At 45.9% G+C, this 25,755-nt stretch overlaps 1 protein-coding gene across 3 annotated transcripts in view; it reads right to left on the reverse strand.

The window, feature by feature from the left end:
• The window catches only part of sphkap (SPHK1 interactor, AKAP domain containing), a 447,045-nt gene that overhangs the window by 9,522 nt on the left and 411,768 nt on the right, over positions 1 to 25,755 (reverse strand). For 2 of the 3 annotated variants that reach the window (XM_070883916.1, XM_070883915.1), the window contains exons 8-9: positions 14,744 to 14,905; positions 9,281 to 9,367 (exon numbers count right to left, since the gene is read on the reverse strand). In XM_070883916.1, coding sequence (XP_070740017.1) covers positions 9,281 to 9,367; positions 14,744 to 14,905 — 249 coding nt within the window. The remainder of the gene's footprint in view (positions 1 to 9,280; positions 9,368 to 14,743; positions 14,906 to 25,755) is intronic. The other variant, XM_070883917.1, reaches the window with a different exon arrangement.

Below are 25,755 nucleotides of genomic sequence, written 5' to 3' on the forward strand. Positions count from 1 at the left end.
CCGGCAAAAATAAAAACACGGCAGCCGCGGCAGAGTGCCTTCCCTTTGAAGGGCTGCCGCACTGCCAGGCCACACACAGTCGGGAGAAGGTGCACCGACAGAGAAGGCTATCGGGGTCACTGCATGGCAGGGCAACAATTTGTTTAACTAAATTTCGGTAGGGGTATTCTGGAGGTTGGGAGGCCGGCGGTGCACGTTTTGATGATGCGCTTGCGACAGTCGGCAGCAGCGGGATGGAAGTGGGGACAGGCTGAAAAATCCCCGACCTGAATTTGGGTCGGGGCAGCTATTGGACAGCCACGCGGTGGTCACTCTGTTCCACCCCATGACCACCGCAAAACGGTGGAAACAGGCCTTATACGGACCCTGAATTTTGACCCGTATGTCTTTTGAATTAATCAATGTCCTGCCCATCTGTACACCTGGACAAATATCTATAGCACTGTTCAAAGTAGGGAGGGAAGTTCTCTTGATATCCCTCAACCAATAACTCAAAAATAGATTAACTGGCCATTTTGTTGCTATTTTGAGATGTTGCTGCTGCAGAATGGCTGCTGTGTCTGCCTACATAACAATAGTCATCCATTCAAATGTTTCAATGTATTGAAGTGCTATATAAATGTAATTATTATTATATTGTTGAAAGAAGTTAAATAGGGGACATACAGTGAATGTGAATGGTGGGGGACTGTTAAACAACTAACGGGAGGAGGAGGCTCCATGATTATCCCCATCCTCAATGATGACAGAGCCCAGCACGCAAGTGCAAAAGTCAAGGCTGAAGCATTTGCAACCAGCTTCAGCCAGAAGTGCCAAGTGGATGGTCCATATTGGCCTCCTCCTGAGTTCACCACCATCACAGAAGCCAGTCTTCAGCCCATTCGATTCACTCCACGTGATATCAAGAAACAGCTGATCGCACTGGATACAGCAAAAGCTATGGACCCCGACAACATCCTGGCTGTTGTGCTGAAGACTAGTGCTCCAGAACTAGCCATGTAGTTCCAGTACAGTCACAACACTGGCATCTATCTGACAATATGGAAAACTGCCCAGGTATGTCCTGTCCACAAAAAGCAGGACAAAGCCAATCCGGCCAATTGCCGCCCCATCAGTCTACTCTCAATCATCAGCAAAATGATGGAAGGTGTCGTCGACAGTGCACTAACTCAACAATAACCTGTTCACCGATGCTCAGTTTGAGCTCTGCAAGGACCACTTGGCTCCAGACCTTATTACAGCCTTAGTTGAAACATGGATAAAAGAGCTGAATTTCAGAGGTGAGTTGAGAGTGACTGCCCTTGACATCAAGGCAGTATTTGACCGAGTGTGGCATCAAGGAGCCCTAGTAAAGCTGAAGTCAATGGGAATCAGGGGGAAAACTCTCCACTGGCGAGAGTCATAACCAGCACAAAGGAAGATGGTTGTGGTGGTTGGAGGTCAATCATCCCAGCCCCAGGACATCGCTACAGAAGTTCCTCAGGGCAGTGTCCTAGGCCCAACCATCTTCAGTTGCTTCATCAATGACTTCTCTCCAACAAGGTCAGAAGTGGGATGTTCGCAACTCCTCAGATAATAAGAACATAAGAACATAAGAATTAGGAACAGGAGTAGGCCATCTAGCCCCTCGAGCCTGCTCCGCCACTCAACAAGATCATGGCTGATCTGGCCGTGGACTCAGCTCCACTTACCCGCCCGCTCCCCATAACCCTTAATTCCCTTATTGGTTAAAAATCTATCTATCTGTGATTTGAATACATTCAATGAGCTAGCCTCAACTGCTTCCCTGGGCAGAGAATTCCACAGATTCACAACCCTCTGGGAGAAGAAATTCCTTCTCAACTCGGTTTTAAATTGGCTCCCCCGTATTTTGAGGCTGTGCCCCCTAGTTCTAGTCTCCCCGACCAGTGGAAACACCCTCTCTGCCTCTATCTTGTCTATCCCTTTCATTATTTTAAATGTTTCTATAAGATCACCCCTCATCCTTCTGAACTACAACGAGTAAAGACCCAGTCTACTCAATCTATCATCATAAGGTAACCCCCTCATCTCCGGAATCAGCCTAGTGAATCGTCTCTGTACCCCCTCCAAGGCTAGTATATCCTTCCTTAAGTAAGGTGACCAAAACTGCACGCAGTACTCCAGGTGTGGCCTCACCAATACCTTATACAGTTGCAGCAGAATCTCCCTGCTTTTGTACTCCATCCCTCTCGCAATGAAGGCCAACATTCCATTTGCCTTCCTGATTACCTGCTGCCCCTGCAAATTAACATTTTGGAATTCATGCACAAAGACCCCCAGGTCCCTCTGCACCGCAACATGTTGTAATTTCTTCCCATTCAAATAATATTCCCTTTTACTGTTTTTTACTCCAAGGTGGATGACCTCACATTTTCCTACATTGTATTCCATCTGCCAAACCTTAGCCCATTCGCTTAACCTATTTAAATCTCTTTGCAGCCGCTCTGTGTCCTCTATACAACCCGCTTTCCCACTAATCTTTGTGTCATCTGCAAATTTTGTTACACAACACTCTGTCCCCTCTTCCAGGTCATCTATGTATATTGTAAACAGTTGTGGTCCCAGCACCGATCCCTGTGGCACACCACTAACCACCGATTTCCAACCCGAAAAGGACCCATTTATCCCGTCTCTCTGCTTTCTGTTAGCCAGCCAATTCTCTATCCATGATAATACATTTCCTCTGACTCCGCGTACCTTTATCTTCTGCAGTAACCTTTTGTGTGGCACCTTATCGAATGCCTTTTGGAAATCTAAATACACCACATCCATCGGTACACCTCTATCCACCATGCTCGTTATATCCTCAAAGAATTCCAGTAAATTAGTTAAACTTGATTTCCCCTTCATGAATCCATGTTGCGTCCGCTTGATTGCACTATTCCTATCTAGATGTCCTGCTAATTCTTCCTTAATGATAGCTTCAAGCATTTTCCCCACTACAGATGTTAAACTAACCGGCCTATAGTTACCTGCCTTTTGTCTGCCCCCTTTTTTAAACAGAGGCGTTACATTAGCTGCTTTCCAATCCGCTGGTACCTCCCCAGAGTCCAGAGAATCTTGGTAGATTATAATGAATGCATCTGCTATAACTTCCGCCATCTCTTTTAATACCCTGGGATGCATTTCATCAGGACCAGGGGACTTGTCTACCTTGAGATCCATTAGCCTGTCCAGCACTACCCCCCTTAGTGATAGTGATTGTCTCAAGGTCCTCCCTTCCCACATTCCCGTGACTAGCAATTTTTGGCATGGTTTTTGTGTCTTCCACTGTGAAGACCGAAGCAAAATAATTGTTTAAGGTCTCAGCCATTTCCACATTTCCCATTACTAAATCCCCCTTCTCATCTTCTAAGGGACCAACATTTACTTTAGTCACTCTTTTCCGTTTTATATATCTGTAAAAGCTTTTACTATCTGTTTTTATGTTTTGCACAAGTTTACCTTCGAAATCTATCTTTCCTTTCTTTATTGCTTTTTTAGTCATTCTTTGCTGTTGTTTAAAATTTTCCCAATCCTCTAGTTTCCCACTAACTTTATAAGAACATAAGAATTAGGAACAGGAGTAGGCCATCTAGCCCCTCGAGCCTGCTCCACCATTCAACAAGATCATGGCTGATCTGGCCGTGGACTCAGCTCCACTTACCCGCCCGCTCCCTATAACCCTTAATTCCCTTATTGGTTAAAAATCTATCTATCTGTGATTTGAATACATTCAATGAGCTAGCCTCAACTGCTTCCTTGGGCAGAGAATTCCACAGATTCACAACCCTCTGGGAGAAGAAATTCCTTCTCAACTCGGTTTTAAATTGGCTCCCCCGTATTTTGAGGCTGTGCCCCCTAGTTCTAGTCTCCCCTACCAGTGGAAACAACCTCTCTGCCTATATCTTGTCTATCCCTTTCATGATTTTAAATGTTCCTATGAGATCACCCCTCATCCTTCTGAACCCCAACGAGTAAAGACCCAGTCTACTCAATAAGGTAACCCCCTCATCTCCAGAATCAGCCGAGTGAATCGTCTCTGTACCCCCTCCAAAGCCAATATATCTTTCCTTAAGTAAGGTGACCAAAACTGCACGCAGTACTCCAGGTGCGGCCTTACCAATACCCTGTACAGTTGCAGCAGGACCTCCCTGCTTTTGTACTCCATCCCTCTCGCAATGAAGGCCAACATTCCATTCGCCTTCCTGATTACCTGCTGCACCTGCAAACTAACTTTTTGGGATTCATGCACAAGGACCCCCAGGTCCCTCTGCACCTCAGCATGTTGTAATTTCTCCCCATTCAAATAGTATTCCCTTTTACTGTTTTTTTTCCCAAGGCGAACAGAAAGCAGAGAGTCGGGATAAATGGGTCCTTTTCGGGTTGGAAATCGGTGGTTAGTGGTATGCCACAGGGATCGGTGCTGGGACCACAACTGTTTACAATATACATAGATGGCCTGGAAGAGGGGACAGAGTGTAGTGGATGACCTCACACTTTCCGACATTGTATTCCATCTGCCAAACCTTAGCCCATTCGCTCAACCTATCCAAATCTCTTTGCAGCCTCTCTGTGTCCTCTACACAACCCGCTTTCCCACTAATCTTTGTGTCATCTGCAAATTTTGTTGCACTACACTCTGTCCCCTCTTCCAGGTCATCTATGTATATTGTAAACAGTTGCGGTCCCAGCACCGATCCCTGTGGCACACCACTAACCACCGATTTCCAACCCGAAAAGGACCCATTTATCCCGACTCTCTGCTTTCTGTTCGCCAGCCAATTCTCTATCCATGCTAATATATTTCCTCTGACTCCGCGTACCTCTATCTTCTGCAGTAACCTTTTGTGTGGCACCTTATCGAATGCCTTTTGGAAATCTAAATACACCACATCCATCGGTACACCTCTATCCACCATGCTCGTTATATCTTCAAAGAATTCCAGTAAATTAGTTAAACTTGATTTCCCCTTCATGAATCCATGCTGTGTCTGCTTGATTGCACCATTCCTATCTAGATGTCCCGCTATTTCTTCCTTAATGATAGTTTCAAGCATTTTCCCCACTACAGATGTTAAACTAACCGGCCTATAGTTACCTGCCTTTTGTCTGCCCCCTTTTTTAAACAGAGGCATTACATTAGCTGCTTTCCAATCCGCTGGTACCTCCCCAGAGTCCAGAGAATTTTGGTAGATTATAACGAATGCATCTGCTATAACTTCCGCCATCTCTTTTAATACCCTGGGATGCATTTCATCAGGACCAGGGGACTTGTCTACCTTGAGTCCCATTAACCTGTCCAGCACTACCCCCCTAGTGATAGTGGCCACCTTATATGCATTGGTTTTTAATTTGATACTCTCCTTTATTCCCTTGGTTTTCCATGGCTGGTTGTCCCTTCTCTTACCGCCCTTCTTTTTCACTGGAATATATTTTTGTTGAGCACTATGAAAGAGCTCCTTAAAAGTCCTCCACTGTTCCTCAATTGTGCCACTGTTTAGTCTGTGTTCCCAGTCTACTTTAGCCAACTCTGCCCTCATCCCACTGTAGTCCCCTTTGTTTAAGCATAGTACGCTCATTTGAGACACTACTTCCTCACCAATGGAGCAGTCCATGCCTGCTTTCAGGCTTGGGCTGATAAGTGGCAAGTAACATTCGCATCACACAAGTGCCAGGCAATGACTATCTCCAATAAGCGAGAGTCTAACCACTGCCCCTTGACAATCAATGACACTAGCATCGCCGAATCCCCCATCATCAACACCTTGGGGGGGGTCACCATTGACCAGAAACTAAACTGGCCACATAAATACTGTAGCAACAAGAGCAGTCAGAGGCTGGGTATTTTGTGGTGAGTGTCTCACCTCCTGACTCCCCAAAGCCTTTCACATCTACAAGGCAGAAGTCAGGAGTCTGATGGAATACTCTCCACTTGCCTGGATGAGTGCAGCTCCAACAACATTCAAGAAGCTCAACACCATCCAGGACAAAGCAGCCTGCTTGGTTAGCACCCAATTCACCAACTTAAACATTTACTCCCTCCATCACCGGCGCACCGTGGTTGCAGTGTGTACCACCTACAAGATGTACAGCAGCAACTCGCCATAGCTACTTCGACAGCACCTCCCAAACCCGTGACCTATACTACCTAGAAGGACAAGAGCACCGGTACATGGGAACACCACCACCTCCACGTTCCCCTCCAAGTCACACACCATCCTGACTTGGAAGTATATCGCCGTTCCTTCATCGTTGCTGGGTCAAAATCCTGGAACTTCCTCCCTGTGGGAGTACCTTCACCAGACGGACTGCAGCAGTTGAAGAAGGCGGCCCACTACCATCTTTTAATAGGCAACTAGGGATGGACAATAAATGCTGGCCTTGCCAACGATGCCCACATCCTATGAACTAATAAAAAGAAAAAAAAAACAGCACGGCTCTGGACCATTTCCTAACAATACAAAATGTATAATATCACTGCCATAAAACGTTCAAATATATTTGGAGCTTCCTGTGTCTAATCTATACATAACCAGGTAAAACTGAAGTAGCTTGTGAATGATAGAGAATTAAAGAATAACATTAGCTATAATTCTAATTTAAATACTGCAATCTAACATTTACCAGGTTTGTATTCTTACATAATGAAGACAATCTATATAAATGCAAATCTTCAATTATATACCGCGGGAAAAGGGTTAAATTATGAGGACAGGTTGGATAGACTATGCTTGTATTCCCTTGAATATAGAAGATTAAGGGGTGATCTACCTTAAGTGTTTAAGATGATTAAAGGATTTGATAGGGTAGATAGACAGAAACTATTTCCTCTGGTGGGAGAGACCCGAACAAGAGGGCATTAGCTTAAAATTAGAGCTAGGCCATTCAGGGGTGAAGTCAGAAAACATTTCATTACACAAAGGGTAGTGGCAATCTGGAACTCTCTGCCCCAAAAAACTGTTGAGGCTAGGACAATTGAAAATTTCAAAACTGCCACTGATAAGGTTTTTGGATTTTTGTTAGGCAAGAGTATTGAGGATGGAAAGAGTTAAGATACAGGTTAGCCATGAACTAATTGAATGTCGGAATGGCCTACTCCTGTTCCTATGTTCCTATACACACAGTAAAATATATATAGTACCATATTTGGATTATATGCAGTAAATTACATGATTCAGTCTCCATAAAGCAATTTCGATGATATCAGAAATTCTGGCTGAGAAATTCCTCAGAGCTGCTCCACCTCCACCCATCTTACTTCGCTAGAAGTGGTGCAGAAACTCCGTTCACGTGCGTAAAAGGGGTTTCCATCACACTTCTAGCAAAGTGATGGTGGCAGAACAGGATCAGCTCTGAGGAATGTCCTGCTCTATGAGTGTAGATTGAATAATTTGTAGATCACAGCAGACTTTGAGAGTAAATTATAATCTCAGACTTGCATGGGTAAATTTTCAATTTGCCACCCGTGTGTAATTATTTTGATTTGTTCTCGCGATGTGGCAAGGCTGGCACTTACTGCCCATCCCTAATAGGGTGATGGCGAGCCGCCTTCTTGATTAGTGGTTTGATACAACTGAATAGTTTGCTAGGCTACAGGGCAGTTCAGAGAAAACCAATTTGATGTGGGACTGGATTATATATAGGACAGTTCAGATAAGGATGGCAGGTATTCCTCCCTAAATGATGTGAGTGAACCAACTGAGTTTTTACGACAATCAAGCTTACTGATACCAGATTTTTTTGAAATAAATTTGGAAGTCTCAATCTGCCATGGGGATTTGAACTCATGTTATCTTGATTACTAGTCCAGTAACAGTTTTACAGCTGGGCTGCAAGTTGAAAATCAACCCCTACTGTCAGTATTTCCATACCCCGACCTGCGAGAAACCACCAGCCGCAGGTCGGGGCCATAAAAGGAGTGGATGTGCGGCGGCCAGAGAGCAGCGCGAGCTGGTGCAGGAGGGTGACGACTTGGAGAAGGGCGACTGGATTGAACATCACCAAAATCAAGGTCGCTGATTAGAGCGTGAGCAGGTGCAGCAAGAGGGGCAGAGGAGCAGCGAGGTCGGGGCGAAGGAGCGGCGAAAGATTGTAGAGCGACATGGTCGGGGCCCAGGAGAGGTGAGGGCCCAGGGGCAGCACGGGCCAGCCCACACTGCGATACGTGTGCACACTAAGTCCGTGCAGCAGAGCTGGTTTCCAGTCGTCTTGGTTAATCCTTGCCACTGGAACAAGACCTAGCTCTGTCAAGCCCGTGAGGTGGCTGGTGTGCAATGACCAATAGATGTTAAAAAAATCCACACACTGGCAACTTCCACCCTTCAATATGTAGTTCGGGACCTGGAATGTCAGGTCCTTCATTGAAATGCTTGTGAATTCGTCCCTTTTTGATGTGGAAGCAAGTCACCCTCGATACAAGGGACCGCCTAAGAAGAGAAGAAACCGTATACTGAATAGACATACAAAAAATTAGAACATTCATATTCTCCTTTGCTTCCAATGTATCAGATGGTATGCATTATACTCAGTGTGGTGTGGATGGCAGAATAAAATAATGATAAAACTGTCTGTGACATACAGCTGAAATATTAAATGTGATTTTCTGCTAAGCAGTAATTTACAGTCATTTTCTCATATCTTCATTCTTCTCCAAGCCACAAGCTTTAATCCTGGTGTTACTTACCTTTTGGTAGGTCCTGGGGTCATTCATTGGTTTCTTTCTGATAAAATGCTGCTTGACAATGTTTGACTTGTATCTAATATTCCTCATGTAATACATCATCCCCATTACTTTATATTATTCTTAATATTTTGTGAAATTGTTCAGCACTGGTTTATTCTTCACAAATATGGAGACTAGTGCTTCCCCTGATAACTTTTGAAATTATTTTATCACAGCAAAATGTCTCAAAGCATTTCATGTAATCGATTTCTCTGCAGTGTGGTCAGTGTTGTTAGGTCGGCAAATACGTCAACCACGCTTTGCCATCAACATCTCAAAAACAGCTGTGAGATGGATGATCAATTAATCTGTTTTTAGTGGCTTGAAAGAGGAAATAATGCTTGCCAGGGCTAATCGCACCTTTGTATAAGGTCATGGGGTTTTTAGTGTCCACCCAAACTATCAAAGCAGAGGAACGGAGTCTAATTTTAATGGCTCATCACTTCCTCAGTACTGCACTAGAATGTCAGCTTAGATAATGAGCTCAAAATCACAAGTTCTGAAATGCTAAAGAATCATTTTCATCCCTGTTGTTTTTGATTTATGGTATCAAACCTGGGTAAAGTGCGTGTTGAGAGGTTTTCCTGATAGGCATCCAGATCCACTAAGCCAAGACTACTTGAAGTGCTGCTGTTCCCATTGCTAATAAAAACAAATAATTCAAAATTAAACAGGAACATTTCTCCACAGTTAAAAGTACCTTTAAAAAGAATGAATTATTAGTGGGAAGAATAATCCTGTCCAAATGGACAGAACTATTTCTCATTCATTCCTTTTTATACAATCCCAATGGATCACCACTTCTTATTCATATCATTGTATTAAGTGCCTTGGGACATTTTACTACATTAAGTGCACTATATAAATGGAAGTTGTTGTTGAACCACCTTGAATCAACCTCCTTTCCATCTACTTTCATTATATAGCATTCCATTTGATCAATACACAATTACTCCTAACGTTTTGCATCCATGAAACCAATTCCCAATCATTCCTATTTTATAGAATTATAATGGATCAAACCTTAGTTTACTTTTATTGTATAGCATCCCTAGATTAAACCGCTTCTTAATTATGCAATGATAGAGAATGTTAATGAACCAAACCAACTCTAATTAACAGAAAATAAAATGCTGACCCAAGCATAAGACATTCTGCATCCATCTATTTTGTAATGCTGAGCTCACTAAACACAGTCAAATTTAATCTAGCAAACTCAGAATTTTAAATATTTTAATTACATTAGTGCAAAAACTGCTTTCAGTGTTTTCTATTTCTGTTTAAATTGATTTGCTAACTCTATGATTAAATAGGCCATGAGTCAAAGATTTGTAAATTAACTATTTTTACCTTCAGTGTATACAGTGTATTATGTTTTGGTAAACAATCAGCAATTTCCACCTATACAACAGAGCTCCAAATCCATCGCTAATGAGTATTGAAATTTACGGCACATACAGGAGTCGAAATTCCATTTCTAACGCCAGGGGACGGCTAATGGGCTGTTAAGTAGTTGCTGTTGGTGGTGACCAGCTTCCTCGGCTCACAGTAAATTTAGTTGGGCATTAGGGGCGCCGCCAAGACGTAGCGTTGCGCGCTCTGCTGCCACGCATGTGGTGATGTCATTGGGCGCGCAACGCCCCCTTGCTGCCTCGGCTGCGAAATGAGGTAAGTACGGTGGATTTACCGTGGTGGCTAACTAACAGTAAACAGAGAATCAGGATAAATGGGTCATTTTCAAGTTGGCAAACTGTATAGTGGGGTGCCACTGGGATCAGTGCTGGGGCCTCAACTATTTGCAATTATTAATGACTTGTATGAAGGTGCCGAGTGTATTGTAGCCAAATTTTCTGATGGTACAAAGATGGGGGGAAAGCAAGTAGTGAGGAGGACGCAAATAATCTGCAAAGGGATATAGACAGGCTAAGCGAGTGGGCAAAAATTTGGCAGATGAAGTATAATGTGAGGTTATCTACTTTGGTAGGAACAATAAAAAAGCAAATTATTATTTAAATGGGGAGAGATTACAAAATGCTGCGATACAGAGGGATCTGGGAGTCCTTGTACATGAAACATAAAAAGTTAGCATGCAGGAACAACAAGTAATCAGGAAGGCAAATGGAATGTTGGCCTATATTGCAAGGGGAATGGAGTATAAAAGTAGGGAAGTCCTGCTACGACAGGTGTGAGATCACACCTATAGTACTGTGTACAGTTTTGGTCTCCTTATTTAAGGAGGGATATACTTGCATTAGAGGCAGTTCAGACAAGGTTCACTAGGTTGATTCCTGAGATGAAGGGGTTGTCTTATGAAGAAAGGTTGAGCAGATTGGGCCTATACTCATTGGAGTTTAGAAGAATGAGAGGTGATCTTATTAAAACGTATAAGATACTAAGGGGGCTTGACAGGGTAGATGCAGAGAGGATGTTTCCCCTAGTGGGGGAATCTAGGGGGGCATAGTTTCAGAATAAGGGGTCTCCCATTTAAAATGGAAATTAGGAGGAATTTCTTCTCTCAGAGGGTCATGAATCTTTGGAATTCTCTGCCCCAGAGAGCTGTGGAGGCTGGGTCATTGAATATATTTAAGGTGGAGATAGACAGATTTTTGAACGATAAGGGAGTCAAGGGTTATGGAGAGCAGGCAGGGAAGTGGAGTTGAGGTCAAGATCAGATCAGCCATGATCTTATTGAATGGCAGAGTAGGCTCAAGGGGCCAAATGGCCGACTCCTGCTCCTATTTCTTATGTTATGTTCTTATTACAGGCAGGCGATCGTACAGCCTGGAAAAGCTGGCAGGATATCAGAGATCCAGAGGCTGTCGTGTCCAGGGATAAAGGTAAGTGGTTTTGTTCATTCTTTTTTAGTGTTTATGTATTAATGGGACCAGTGGGGAAGTGTGGGTGAGGTAAATTGTCGGAAACTTTAAAAAAAATGGTTCACCTCGGCAGCCTACCATCGGGACATTCAGTAGGTTTCCTGAGATACCGCTCCGTTGTTGCCCGAGGATGAGTGTGCAGTGCCGCTTTTAGTGTTGCTCTCTCATCTTTGGGCGGGAAAACGGAATTTTGCAATTTGAGGCAGCACCTACCGGCTGGCATTATAATCAGCACTCAGCAGGTGACACTGCCTCAAAAATGGCGGGACTGAATTTCGACTGCATAGTCTATAAGGTAACACTGACCTACATACAACAGGGTCGATTTTAACTTGTCAAAATTGCTGTTAACAGAACGGTAACAGCCTCAAAATCAGGTTGATAGACTTAGCGACCTGTTAACATCACTTTCTCATAGCCCTACCACTGGGTGGCTGAAGTGTCTGCCAGTTTCAGGTGGAAGGTCCCTTTTAATAGGCAAATTCATGTTCTATAATGTGCATAGGACCCCGATTACCATTTTAGGATAGAAAGAACTTGTATTTATATAGCGCCTTTCATGACTTCAGGACATCCCAAAACGCTTCACAGCCAATTAAGCACTTTTGAAGTGTAGTCACAGGAAATGTGGCAACCAATTTGTGCACAGCAAAGTCTCTCAATTTGATATTGACCGGGTTATCTGTTTTGGATGTCAGTTGTGGCAAAATGTTGGCCAGGACATTGGGCGAACTCCCTGCTCTTCACCGAATAGTGCTACGGGATCCTTTACGTACAGCCGAGAGGGCAGATGGGACCTCGGTTGAACGTCTCATTCGAAAGCGCTGCACTCCCTCAGTACTATACTAAAGTGTCAGCCGAGATTATGTGCTCAAGTCTCTGAGGTTGGGCGTGAACCCACAAGCTTCTTACTCAGAGGCGAAAGTGCTATCTCGAAGTCACAGTTGGCACCGTTACTGGTCAGAGTGTGCGCCGTACACTCTCTGACCATGTTTCACTGGCAATATAGAGTCAAAGAGGACACGCAAAGATAAGTTTTAAATTATTTTTGTGGGACCAAGATGTACAGAAGTGTTATTCTGGACCTCAGCAAATTAATCTGGGTCGCTGCCACCCTGGGCACCACCTCACCATGACTGCGATATCCCCCCCCGACCCCCACCTCCCCCCACCCAGAAACTAGCCTTGCTATAGGCCCATCAGGATGCCTATTTGGTGCCCGCATCTCGCTTGTGGCATTTAAATAAGGACTAGGCCTCAAAATGCCTCCATCCTCGTTCCCCCAGAATAGATGGCCTGTTGGCAGACTCCTTCAGTCAGTTGCCCAAAAGTATAAAAATTGTGACACAACGCTGCTACACAATTCGGTGACATCTCGTAAATAATGCTATTCTTCCATACAGATTGTTGTTTTTTTACAGTTCCCTTTGATTTAACCTCCCAAAAACATGGGAGTTATAACAGAAGCCATTCTATTCTTCAGCAGTATAGCAGATAAGAGTTATTAGTGAATGACCATCACCATCTATCATCTCTAGTTCACAAGTGAAATGTCTGGTCCACTCCAATGCCACCCCTGGTGAAATGAATAGGACACAAACACAAACGTGTATGCACTCAAAAGGAGCATGTTGAGCTCAAGGGGTGCACTGCCACGCACAGGCATCTTCCACCCTTCAATTGGAGTTCAGGACTGGAACATCGGGTCCTTCATTGAAACATCTGTGAACTCTTGTGGAAGCAAGTCATCCTCGCTCGAGGGACCGCCTATGATGATGATGAAGATGATGATGATGCTACTCAGCCATTCTTGACTATGTGCTGCTGCACCTCTCCCTGCCATGCACTATGTAGCTACTCCACCCCGTTATACTGCTCGGAATGATAGTGCCATAGAACGAATGTCGCTACTTTTAACTTATTCCATTTCATCGCTCTCAGCCTAAAAGTGTCACCCTGAGTGAGGTGCTGCTCAGCACTGGCAGGCATTTTAAACAGCTGAGCATCAGGGATAATGAAATTGTGCATGGCCTGAGTAGGATAGGGTGAGCAGCTGTTCAATCAGCTTTTTTTCTGGAGAGCTGTACAGTCCACATTTTGGAGATCATTGGATAACTAGCTTATGCTTTGATGATCAGTCACTTCTAGTGATCTGTTAGGTTACTGAATCAATTAATTCAGTCCATTTTGTTTGTGATGAACCCTATTTGTTAGTTTCACCCCTTGAGCACTGCTCAGAATTCTAGTTTGGGATTAGGAGCAATGAATGGGATAAAACAAAAGCACTAACAATTTTTATGGCACTAACATTGTGAGCAGCAATGAGATGGGAAACAAGTCAGAGTGTGAGAAACAATGGCGATTCCCACACAAAGCTGTTATTTCCAATGGATTTGGACTGAACAGTACAATTGTTGGTAAATGTGACAAACCCAGTTTAAGTATTGAGTCCGCATGATCATACAGGCAGTGAGAACTCAAGGTGTCTTTTGCTTTATGTGCTTTTTACTACAGTATATGTATTTGATTCAGTGAATGTAATCTCAACAGGTTGTAACAGTTACTACATACTAGCCTTTTTGTTGCTAGAGTTCTGAAGCAGATTGTTCAAGTATCCTGGTGGCATTACATATTGCTGTTTTGGAGATATAAGCTTACACGAGATGTGCAGATTAATTTTACATATGAATCCCATTGAGGAAACTGGTCTGTTGGTTTTCATAAGTACATTTACATAAAAGAACAAAAAAGACCACTTTGTAGGTCATCTAATATTTTAAATATGTAGATGGCAGTTTAGACTACAGTGGGACATCATTATGTAGAATATTTACTCTGATTGTCGATCATTGTATTGGCACCAATCTTCATAATGATACTATTCAACCCTGGGACATCAAGCTGCTGATAGTTCCTGCGTTACACCACCCATTTTACTACTTGTCACAACATGGCCTTTTTTGTGATTATTGGCTTAAGGTACAGGAGATAATTTAGTTTTAATCAGCTGGAAGGCTGGTTAGACCTGTAACGTTTTATTATAACCTTAAGTATAACCCTACTGTGGCCAGGCCATAAATTTAAATAGCAATCACGCAGCCTCTTGTCCTTCACTGAATCAACTGTGATATTCTTTAATGACCTTTCACTAAGATGAAGATAGCTACTGCTGTCTTCTGCATGGTCCTCTTCATTAATGAGCTGTGACCAGCTCCCCATGCTGTCATCACTGGTGCTCAAACTGCATGGAATCTCATCGGCTGTGGCCTTCTCTACTGCCACTGGCACTGGACTCTTCATAAAGCTTATTGGGAAAAAGCAGAAAGAGGAAATTAATTAACTGATGTGCTACTGAACAATTATTTAAAAAAATTCTTCCTCGTTGCTCACTATCCCTCCCATAAACTGATCATTAACTAGGAGAATGGGTAAGTGACATTTTCCCAGGTCTTTGCCTAGAACACACATGGAACACCCTGCCAGAAGGTGCTCAATGCCCTATGGAGTAAATTACCTTTAGTTTTGTCTGTCACAAGGCCTGCTAGCTTTCTCCTTCATATAGCTTTGCCAAAGAACAGGAACATACCACGTAAAAAAATCATGGAGGTCTCTCAATTCACCTCATGAGCACAATCTCCGTGAGCCCACTGCGTGGGTGAATCATACGGTTTTGTGAATGCTTTTGTACATGAGAGAGGGAATTTTCCAACTTTTCAGGTTTTGAATTGTCAAGCGCCTTGCTCACAGAGAGGCATGCATGATCCACAATTTTAAATGGTTGGAAGATGGTGGGCAGTGCCTATTTCGTTTTTGGTAAGCGAGGCTCCTCAAATATAAGAATAAAGTCAGAAAATTACTCCTTCGATGTAAAAACAAATCACTGACTTTTTATTTAATATTTGCAACTAAACTTGTGGACACTGTAAGGAGAGTCATGTTTATTTTGTATACTCTAATTACAACTAAGTGATAGAACCAGTGACTGGGTCAGTAAATTGCAATCAGCCATGAGTTAGGACCTGGGCAGCTCACACACATGGGGGCTGATTTTCAATTTTGGCAGTGGTGGAAAACTGGTAGTCGTAGATTGGCCATCCGACATGCACCCATCTAATTTTCCTTTACATTGAAGTCAATAGAAAAGAAAACGGACGGGTTGTATAAGGGGCAGCTAATTAACTACCCTGAGTTTTTCCCCACTGAAGCCGAAAGTGAAAATGATCCTCAAGTTCTAGGCAGTTTTAATTGTGGAGTTTAATTAAAAGCACTCATCACTGTCTTCTCCCCATAGATTTAGACGTTGAGACTTAATTCTTATACATCAAAGAGAGAGAGAGAGAAAGAGAAAGAGAGAAAGAAAGACTTGTATTTTCACCTTTCATGACTACCAGATGTCTCAAAGCACTTTGCAGCCAATGAAGTAATTTTGGAGTGTAGTCATTGTTCTATTGACCAAATACTGAAGGCCCTTCCTTTGGATCTGTATTTTACCCTGTGGATTCTGGTCTCATTCTCCCTGGGAGCTGAAGAAGATTTGCACAGAAGTTTTTTTCATCTCATTTTACTGCTAATAACTGTACTTACAAACTGCTCCAAGATAGCTGAAAACATGACTTGACCATTTTTTTAATGACCCAAAGTGCTCTGCAAAAGTCAAGGTGTTGTGTATCTGTAAAGCTTGCACTCCCATGTTCCGCCATTAGGGAGCGCCTCCCCTGAAGTCCCAAGGGATCCCAGCATCCCTTGGGAGCACTGAACATAAGCCGGCCACGAAGGCCTGTTCCTCACTCTGGAGTGTCTTAATAAAGACTGAGGCCACTGTTACTCTAACCTCCCTGTGTGCAGTCTCATCTGTGTTAGGAACACAATAACTGGCGACGAGTATACGAATCCAACGCAAAGATGCAGCAAACTGTGGGCATCCTGGAGAAGTTCTCGGAGGATGAGGCCTTGTAAGCCTATGCCGAATGGTTAGACCAGTACTTTGTAGCCAATGAGCTGGATGGAGAAGGAAGCGCTGCAAAACGGAGAGCGGTCCTCCTCACAGTCTGCAGTGCAACGACCTACAGCCTCATGAAGAATCTTTTGGCTCCGTTGAAACCCACAGATAAGCCGTATGAGGAGCTGTGTACACTGGTTCGGGGGCATCTTAACCCGAGGGAGAGCGTGCTGATGGCGAGGTATCGGTTCGACACGTGCCAGCGAGCTGAAGGTCAGGAAGTGGCGAGCTACGTCGCCGAGCTAAGGCGACTTGCAGGACAATGTGAGTTTGATGGCTACCTGGAGCAAATGCTCAGAGACTTTTTTGTACTGGGCATTGGCCACGAGACCATCCTACGAAAGCTTTTGGCTGTAGAGACACCAACCCTCAGTAAGGCCATTGCGATAGCACAGGCGTTTATGTCCACCAGTGATAACACCAACCAAATCTCTCAACACACAAGTGCTAGCAATGTTCATAAATTAACTGGAACTGTGCTTGCGAGCAGAAATGTACAGGGCAGAACCCACGAGTCTGCAACTACCAGCAGGCTCAGGTGACCCAGATGACTCAGAGTCCGCAACAAAGCTTGAATGCAAGGCAATTCACACCTTGTTGGCGTTGTGGTGGCTTCCATTCAGCCTATTCATGCCGCTTCAAAGGGTATGTTTGCAAGAGCTGTGGAACAATGGGGCACCTCCAACGAGCTTGCAGACAAGCTGCAAGCTTTGCAAAACCTGCTAACCACCACGTGGCAGAGGAAGATCGGTCCATGATGGATCAAAGCAATTTTGAAACTCAGAGAGAGGAGGCAGATGCTGAAGTACACGGGGTGCACACATTTTCGATGAAATGTCCACCTATAATGCTAAATGTAAAATTGAATGGCTTACCCATAGCCATGGAACTGGACACTGGCACTAGCCAATCCATCATGAGTAAAAAGATGTGTGAGAGACTGTGGTGCAACAAGGCATTCAACCAGCCCTGAGCCCCATCCACACGAAACTGAGAATGTACACCAAAGAACGTATCACTGTCCTGGGCAGCGCCATGGTCAAGGTCATGAACGAGGGCACGGTGCACGAACTGCCACTCTGGATTGTCCCGGGCGATGGCCCCAATTGCTTGGAAGGAGCTGGCTGGGCAAAATCCGCTGGAACTGGGATGACATCCGAGCACTATCACATGTCGATGAGGCCTCGTGTACCCAGGTTCTTAAGAAATTTCCTTCCCTTTTTGAGCCAGGCATTGGAAACTTTTCCAGGGCGAAGGTGCGGATCCACTTGGTCCCAGAGGCATGACCCATTCACCACAAGGCGCGAGCGGTACCTCACATGATGAGGGAGAGAGTGGAAATCGAGCTGGACAGGCTGCAACGCAAGGGCATCATCTCCCCAGTGGAATTCAGCGAGTGGGCCAGCCCGATTGTTCCAGTACTCAAAAGTGATGGCACGGTCAGGATTTCCGGAGATTATAAAGTAACTATTAATCGTTTCTCACTACAGGACCAATACCTACTACCTAAGGCAGACGACCTATTTGCGATGCTGGCAGGAGGCAAGACGTTCACCAAGCTTGACCTGACTTCGGCCTACATGACGCAGGAGCTGGAGGAGTCTTCGAAGGGCCTCACCTGCATCAACACGCACAAGGGACTGTTCATCTACAACAGATGCCCGTTTGGAATTCGGTCGGCTGCAGCGATCTTCCAGAGAAACATGGAGAGCCTACTCAAGTCGGTGCCATGCACGGTGGTTTTTCAGGACGACATATTGATCACGGGTCGGGACACCGTCGAGCACCTACAAAACCTGGAGGAGTTCCTCCAGCGACTGGATCGAGTAGGGCTGCAGCTGAAGAGGTCGAAATGCGTCTTCATGGCAACAGAAGTAGAGTTTTTGGGGAGAAAGATCACGGCGGATGGCATTCGGCCCACAGACGCCAAGACAGAGGCTATCAGGAACACGCCCAGGCCACAGAACGTCAGGGAGCTGCGGTCGTTCCTGGGACTCCTCAACTATTTTGGTAACTTCCTACCGGGGTTAAACACCCTCTTAGAACCCCTACATGTGTTATTGCATAAAGGTGATAACTGGCTATGGGGAAAAAACCAAGTAATTGCTTTTGAGAAAGCCAGAAACATTTTATGCTCCAACAAGCTGCTTGTATTGTATAACCCGTGTATTGTATAACTTGTGCTAGCATGTGATGCATCGTCGTACAGATTCAGGTGTGTATTACAACAAGCTAACATTGCGGGGAAGTTGCAACCTGTCGCCTATGCCTCCAGGAGCTTGTCGAAGGCCGAGAGGGCCTACAGCATGATTGAGAAAGAGGCATTAGTGTGTGTGTTCGGGGTAAAGAAAATGCATCAGTACCTGTTTGGCTCAAAACCACCGTGCACAAGCTCCTCATATCCCTGTTCGCTGAAAACAAGGGGATAAATACTAATGCCTCAGCCTGCATACAAAGGTTATCAGCGTATAATTATACCATCTGCCACAGGCCAGGCACCGAGAACTGTGCGGATGCTCTCAGTCGGCTACCATTGCCCACCACGGGGGTGGAAATGGCGCAGCCTGCAAACTTGTTGATGGTGGCGCAGCCCGCAGACTTGTTGATGGTCATGGTAGCATTTGAAAATGATAAATCACCTGTTACTGCCCGCCAGATTAGGACTTGGACCAGCCAAGATCCTCTACTGTCCCGAGTAAAAAACTGTGTACTGCATGGGAGCTGGGCCAGCATTCCTGTTGAAATGCGAGAGCTAATCAAGCCGTTCCAGCGGCGAAAGGACGAGCTGTCCATTCAGGCAGACTGCCTGTTGTGGGGTAACCGCGTAGTGCTACCCAAAAAGGGCAGGGAGACGTTCATCTCGCATCTCCACAGCACACACCCGGGTATAGTAATGATGAAAGCGATAGCCAGATCCCACGTGTGGTGGCCTGGTATCGACTCTCAATTAGAGTCCTATGTACGGCAATGCAGCGTGTGTGCTCAGTTGAGCAACGCGCCCAGAAAGGCAGCACTAAGTTTGTGGTCCTGGCCCTCCAGACCATGGTCGAGGATCCATGTCGACTATGCAGGTCCGTTTCTCAGTAAAATGTTCCTGGTGGTGGTGGATGCTTTTTCAAAATGGATTGAATGTGAAATAATGTCAGGAAGCACCGCCACCGCCACCATTGAAAGCCTGAGGGCCATGTTTGCCACCCACAGCCTGCCTGGCATACTGGTCAGTGACAACGGGCCATGTTTCACCAGTGCCGAATTTAAAGAATTCATGACCCGCAATGGGATCAAACATGTCACCTCGGCCCCGTTTAAACCAGCCTCCAATGGGCAGGCAGAGCGGGCAGTACAAACAATCAAACAGAGCCTTAAACGAGTCACAGAAGGCTCACTCCAAACCCGCCTGTCCCGAGTACTGCTCACACTGCATGAGACCCCACTCGCTCACAGGGGTGCTCCCGGCTGAGCTACTCATAAAAAGGACACTTAAAACCAGACTCTCGCTGGTTCACACCAACCTGCATGATCAGGTAGAGAGCAGGCGGCAGCAACAAAATGTAAACGATGGTCGCGCCACTGTGTCATGGGAAATTGATCTGAATGACCCTGTGTATGTGCTAAACTATGGACATGGTCCCAAGTGGATCGCAGACACGGTGATAGCTAAAGAAGGGAGTAGGGTGTTTGTAGTCAAACTAGACAATGGACAAATTTGCAGAAAGCACCTGGACCAAACGAGGCTGCGGTTCACAGACTGCCCTGAACAACCCACAGCAGACACCACCTTTTTCGAGCCGACAACACACACCCAAAGGATCAACGACATCACCCCGGACCAGGAAATCGAACCCATCACGCCCAACAGCCCAGCAAGGCCAGGCTCACCCAGCAGCCCTGCAGGGCCAACGACACGCCAGCCCAGCGAGGACACAGCCAACACACCAGAACAGACATTTGTACCGAGGCGGTCCACCAGGGAAAGAAAGGCTCCCGACCGCCTCACCTTGTAAATAGTTTTCACTTTGACTTTGAGGGGGGAGTGATGTTCTGTATCTGTAAAGCATGCACTCCCATGTTCCACCACCAGGGAGTGCATCCCCTGAAGTCCCATGGGAGCCCAGCATCCCTTGGGAGCACTGTATATAAGCCGGCCCCCAAGGACTGTTCCTCACTCTGGAGTGTCTTAATAAAGATGGTCACTGTTACTTTAACCTTCCTGAGTGCAGCCTCATCTGTGCCAGGAACACAATACAAGCGACCTACTTTTCAATGAACTTTTGAGAGAACCCACGGCTACAAAGAGACATTTTCACAGGCAGTACGAGACGTCCTTGAATTGTCTCCAAACTGTGACGAAAGCTGCAACTATAGTGATAAGAAATGAGAAGACCTATTGATGGGAAGGATTCGTTTAAGAATATTCCTTTGTGTTAAACTGAGACACTTGTATACAGGGCAGGCAAACATCCCAGAAAAGGGATATAAAAATAGTTGTAAAACGTGAGGTAGCTGCTGCAGTCACGAGATTGGTAACATGGTCAGTTCCTGAGGGAATCAGGGAGTTAATTTCCAATTGCTGACCATTGTCTGGTGTGAGTGCCTTTGTTTCTTTTAATCACTTAGAAGATTGGCAATTTTAACTGTTTAAAAATATATATTAATAGGGATAGGTTGGTGTGGTTAATTGTGCATTTGATGCTATCATAAATTGGTTGAATTTCTTTTGATTATTTTAAGTAAAGATAACCCCCTCGTGAAGGATGAGAAAAAAAACCTGTCATGTATCTTACATTATTATATATAACTGTATCCCAACATGCTATGCATGACCGTAATAAGATATGACCTGTAACCACCAGCATACCTTATCACCAGGGGTGCACTTGCAAGAGACAGGTATATAAGGACAGGTCTCAGGCAAGTGCAGCATTCCAGAGCTGGGAAATAAAGGTGCAGGTCCAGAGTGACCTTGACTTCACTACATGCCTCGTGTGAATCTGTACTGAGGGAACAGGACTTTACAGTGGCGACGAGTTACGGGATTACAGAATCCACAGAATGGCGAACAACGGATCAGATGAAAAGTACAATGCGGGAGACAATTGGGAGGACTTTATAGAAAGGCTCCAGCAAAGCTTTGTAACCAAAGACTGGTTAGGCGACGATAAGGCAGACAAGAGAAGAGCCCATCTCTTGACCAGCTGTGGCTCGAAAACATACGCCTTAATGAAGGATCTATTGGCACCCGAGAAACCAGCAAGCAAGTCGTTTGAAGAATTGAGCACACTGGTAAGAGACCACCTGAAGCCAGCGAGCAGCCTACACATGGCCAGACACAGGTTCTACAACTCCAGACGCTGTGTGGGCCAGAGCATACCCGACTTCGTGGCGGAACTTCGGAGGTTGACTAGTTTATGTGAGTTCTCCGATGAACTGAGGAGAGAAATGCTGAGAGACTTTTTCATTGAAGGAATAGGCCACGCAGGCATATTCCGAAAGCTCATACAGACCAAGAACCTGACCTTAGAGGCAGCAGCACTGGTTGCACAGACATTCTTGGTAGGGGAAGAAGAAACGAGGTTGATTTACAATGCAGGTACGACAACTAACGAAATATCGGAAAAAGAAGTTCACAGCACTAAACAAGCTGCTACCCCCACACACAGACAAAACCGGGAGAACAGGCTCTCGACAGCAGGCAGAAGCCATCAAGAGCCACAGGAACGGCCGTTCGCACCTCATCAACCCACAATGCGAGCAATCAACTACAAACTCATTGAAGCTCAAGAGAGATCAGCCAGACGCCGCTCATTCTTTGGGAACTCTTTGAACAATGGAACAGGTCTGTGCTGGAGGTGTGGGGGTGGGCACTCGTCAAGGGGATGTCGATTTCAGCAGGCTGTTTGCAGAAATTGTGAATATACAGGGCATTTGGCCTGCATGTGCATAAAAACGGCAGCTTGGCTGGTATACGAATCAGATGGGTCGGAAAGTGGACCAGAAGATGGTGGAGACAGTAGCCCGGGACACCGGTGTACAGCGGGTCAACTCGATCAGTGGCCGCTGCTCCAACAACAGGACGCCTCCTATAATGATGAGGGTCCTAGTCAATGGGATATCTGTCAACATGTAGCTGGATACGGGAGCGAGTCAATCTCTCATGGGCGTTCAACAATTTGAACAACTGTGGTCGCATAAAAGAGACAGACCAAAACTCACAAGGGTCGACACCAAACTAAGGACCTATACCAAAGAAATCGTACCCGTCCTCGGCAGCGCCATGCTCTCTGTCACACACAAAGGGACAGTGAACCGACTTCCCCTGTGGATTGTCCCTGGAGACCCCCCAGCACTGCTGGGGAGAAGCTGGCTGGCAAAACTAAACTGGAAATGGGATGATGTCCATGCCATGTCATTAGAGGAACGGACCTCCTGCTCAACAGTTATAAAGTAATTTGAACATCTCTTTCAGGCAGGTGTGGGCACTTTCAAAGGGGCCAAAGTCAAAATCTACATCACACAGGATGCTAGACCGGTCCATCACAAGGCCAGAGTTGTACCCTATGTGATGAGGGAAAAGATTGAACAAGAACTAGACAGGCTTCTGCGCGAAGGCATTATATCACCCGTGGAATTTAGCGACAGGGCAAGTCCCATCGTCCCAGTCATGAAGCCTGATGGATCCGTACGAATCTGTGGGGACTACAAATCTACCATAAACAGAGTCTCCCTACAGGATCAGTACCCGTTGCCCAGAGCGGAGGACCTATTTGCCACATTGGCTGGAGGAAAATTTGTCTCAAAATTAAACCTCACATCTGCGTATATGATGCAAGAATTGACCGAGGAATCCAAGCTACTCACCACCATCAACACACATCAAGGCCTTTTCATGTACAATCGATGCCCATTCGGCATCAGGTTGGCAGTTGCCATATTCCAGCGCAACATGGAGAGTCTGCTCAAGTTCATCCCGGGGACGGTTGTATTTCAAGACGACATACTTATCACGGACAGGGACACCGACTCCCATCTCCGTAATTTGGAGGAAGTACTAAAGCGGTTGGATTGGGTAGGCCTACGATTCAAGAAATCCAAGTGCCTGTTTCTCGCACCCGAGGTTGAATTTTTGGGCAGAAGGATTGCCGCTGATGGAATCCGCCCAACAGAGTCTAAAACAGAAGCAATTCGCCTGGCACCCAGGCCCTGGAATGTCTCGGAACTGCGCGCCTTTCTCGGGCTACTCAATTACTTTGGGAACTTTATGCAGAACTTAAGCACGCTGCTGGAGCCTCTCCACGTGCTACTCGGGAAGGGATGCGATTGGTTTTGGGGGGACGCCCAGGAACGCGCCTTCAATAAGGCACGCAACCTTCTGTGTTCCAACAGTGTTTTGACTTTCTTTGACCCAGGTAAAAAGCTAGTTCTCACATGCGATACATCAGCGTATGGGGTCGGGTGCGTTTTACAACATGTCAATAGTGCGGGCAAATTACAACCCATAGCTTATGCCTCCAGGTCACTTTCGCGGGCGGAGTGCAGGTACGGAATGGTGGAGAAGGAGGCGCTCGCGTGCGTGTACGGTGTCAAAAAGATGCACCAGTACCTTTTCGGGGCCAAGTTCGTGTTAGAAACCGACCACAAGCCCCTCATGTCCCTACTATCCGAGAGCAAGGCAATAAACGCCAACGCCTTGCCACAAATTCAACGGTGGGCACTCATGCTGGCGTCCTACGACTATACCATAAGGCACAGCTCAGGCACAGACACTGTGCCGACGCGCTCAGCAGGCTACCCCTGGCGACCACGGAAGGGTCTGACGAACAGGACTGTGAGATAGTCATGGCAATCAATGCCTTTGAGTCCACAGGTTCGCCCATGACGGCTCGCCAAATCAGAGCCTGGACGGCCAGCGACCCCACGTTATCCTTAGTAAAAAGATGTGTCCTAACCGATGACTGGGCAGAGGCTCACGATGCCTGCCCCGAGGAATTAAAACCCTTTCACAGGCGCATGTATGAGCTATCACTACAAGCAGACTGCCTGATGTGGGGCAGCCGAGTAGTCATGCCTCTGCGAGGCAGAGAGGCATTTGTCCGGGAGCTCCACCGCGAGCACCCAGGGATTGTTCTCATGAAGGCCATAGCCAGATCCCACGTCTGGTGGCCTGGTATTGATGCGGACTTGGAGCTCTGGGTCTGAAGGTGCATCATTTGTGCCCAACTCAGCAATGCCCCCAGGGAGGCTCCACTGAGCCCCTGGCCCTGGCCTACCAAACCGTGGTCGCGGGTGCACGTAGACTATGCGGGCCCATTCATTTGCAAAATGTTCCTCGTAGTTGTAGATGCATTTTCAAAGTGGATCGAATGCACCATTTTAAACTCGAGCACAACCTCCACCGCTGTGGAGAGCCTCGCAACCATGTTTGCAACGCACGGAATCCCTGACACATTGGTCAGTGACAATGGTCCGTGCTTCACCAGCGCAGAATTCCAAGACTTTATAATTGACCACGGCATAAATCACGTCAAGATGGCACCGTTCAAGCCGGCCTCAAATGGCCAGGCGGCGAGAGCAGTGCAAATCATTAAACAAGGCATGCTTAAAATCCAAGGTGCCACGCTGCAGGGTCACCTGTCGCGACTGCTGCTGGGATACAGATCTCGTCCGCGCTCACTGACTGGGAATCCCCCCCGCGCAACTGTGGATGAAAAGGAATTTAAAAACAAGGCTCTCATTAATCCTTCCAGACATGCACAAAATCATTGAGGCAAAGCGCCATAAGCTGATAGATTGAGTAGACTGGGTCTTTACTCGTTGGAGTTCAGAAGAATGGGTGATCTTATAGAAACATTTAAAATAATGAAAGGGATAGACAAGATAGAGGCAGAGAGGTTGTTTCCACTGGTCGGGGAGACTAGAACTAGGGGGCACAGCCTCAAAATACGGGGGAGCCAATTTAAAATCGAGTTGAGAAGGAATTTCTTCTCCCAGAGGGTTGTGAATCTGTGGAATTCTCTGCCCAAGGAAGCAGTTGAGGCTAGCTCATTGAATGTATTCAAGTCACAGATAGATAAATTTTTAACCAATAAGGGAATTAAGGGTTACGGGGAGCGGGCGGGTAAGTGGAGCTGAGTCCACGGCCAGATCAGCCATGATCT

This window comes from Pristiophorus japonicus, chromosome 6 (genome assembly GCF_044704955.1).
Source record: "Pristiophorus japonicus isolate sPriJap1 chromosome 6, sPriJap1.hap1, whole genome shotgun sequence".
NCBI lineage: Eukaryota > Metazoa > Chordata > Chondrichthyes > Pristiophoridae > Pristiophorus > Pristiophorus japonicus.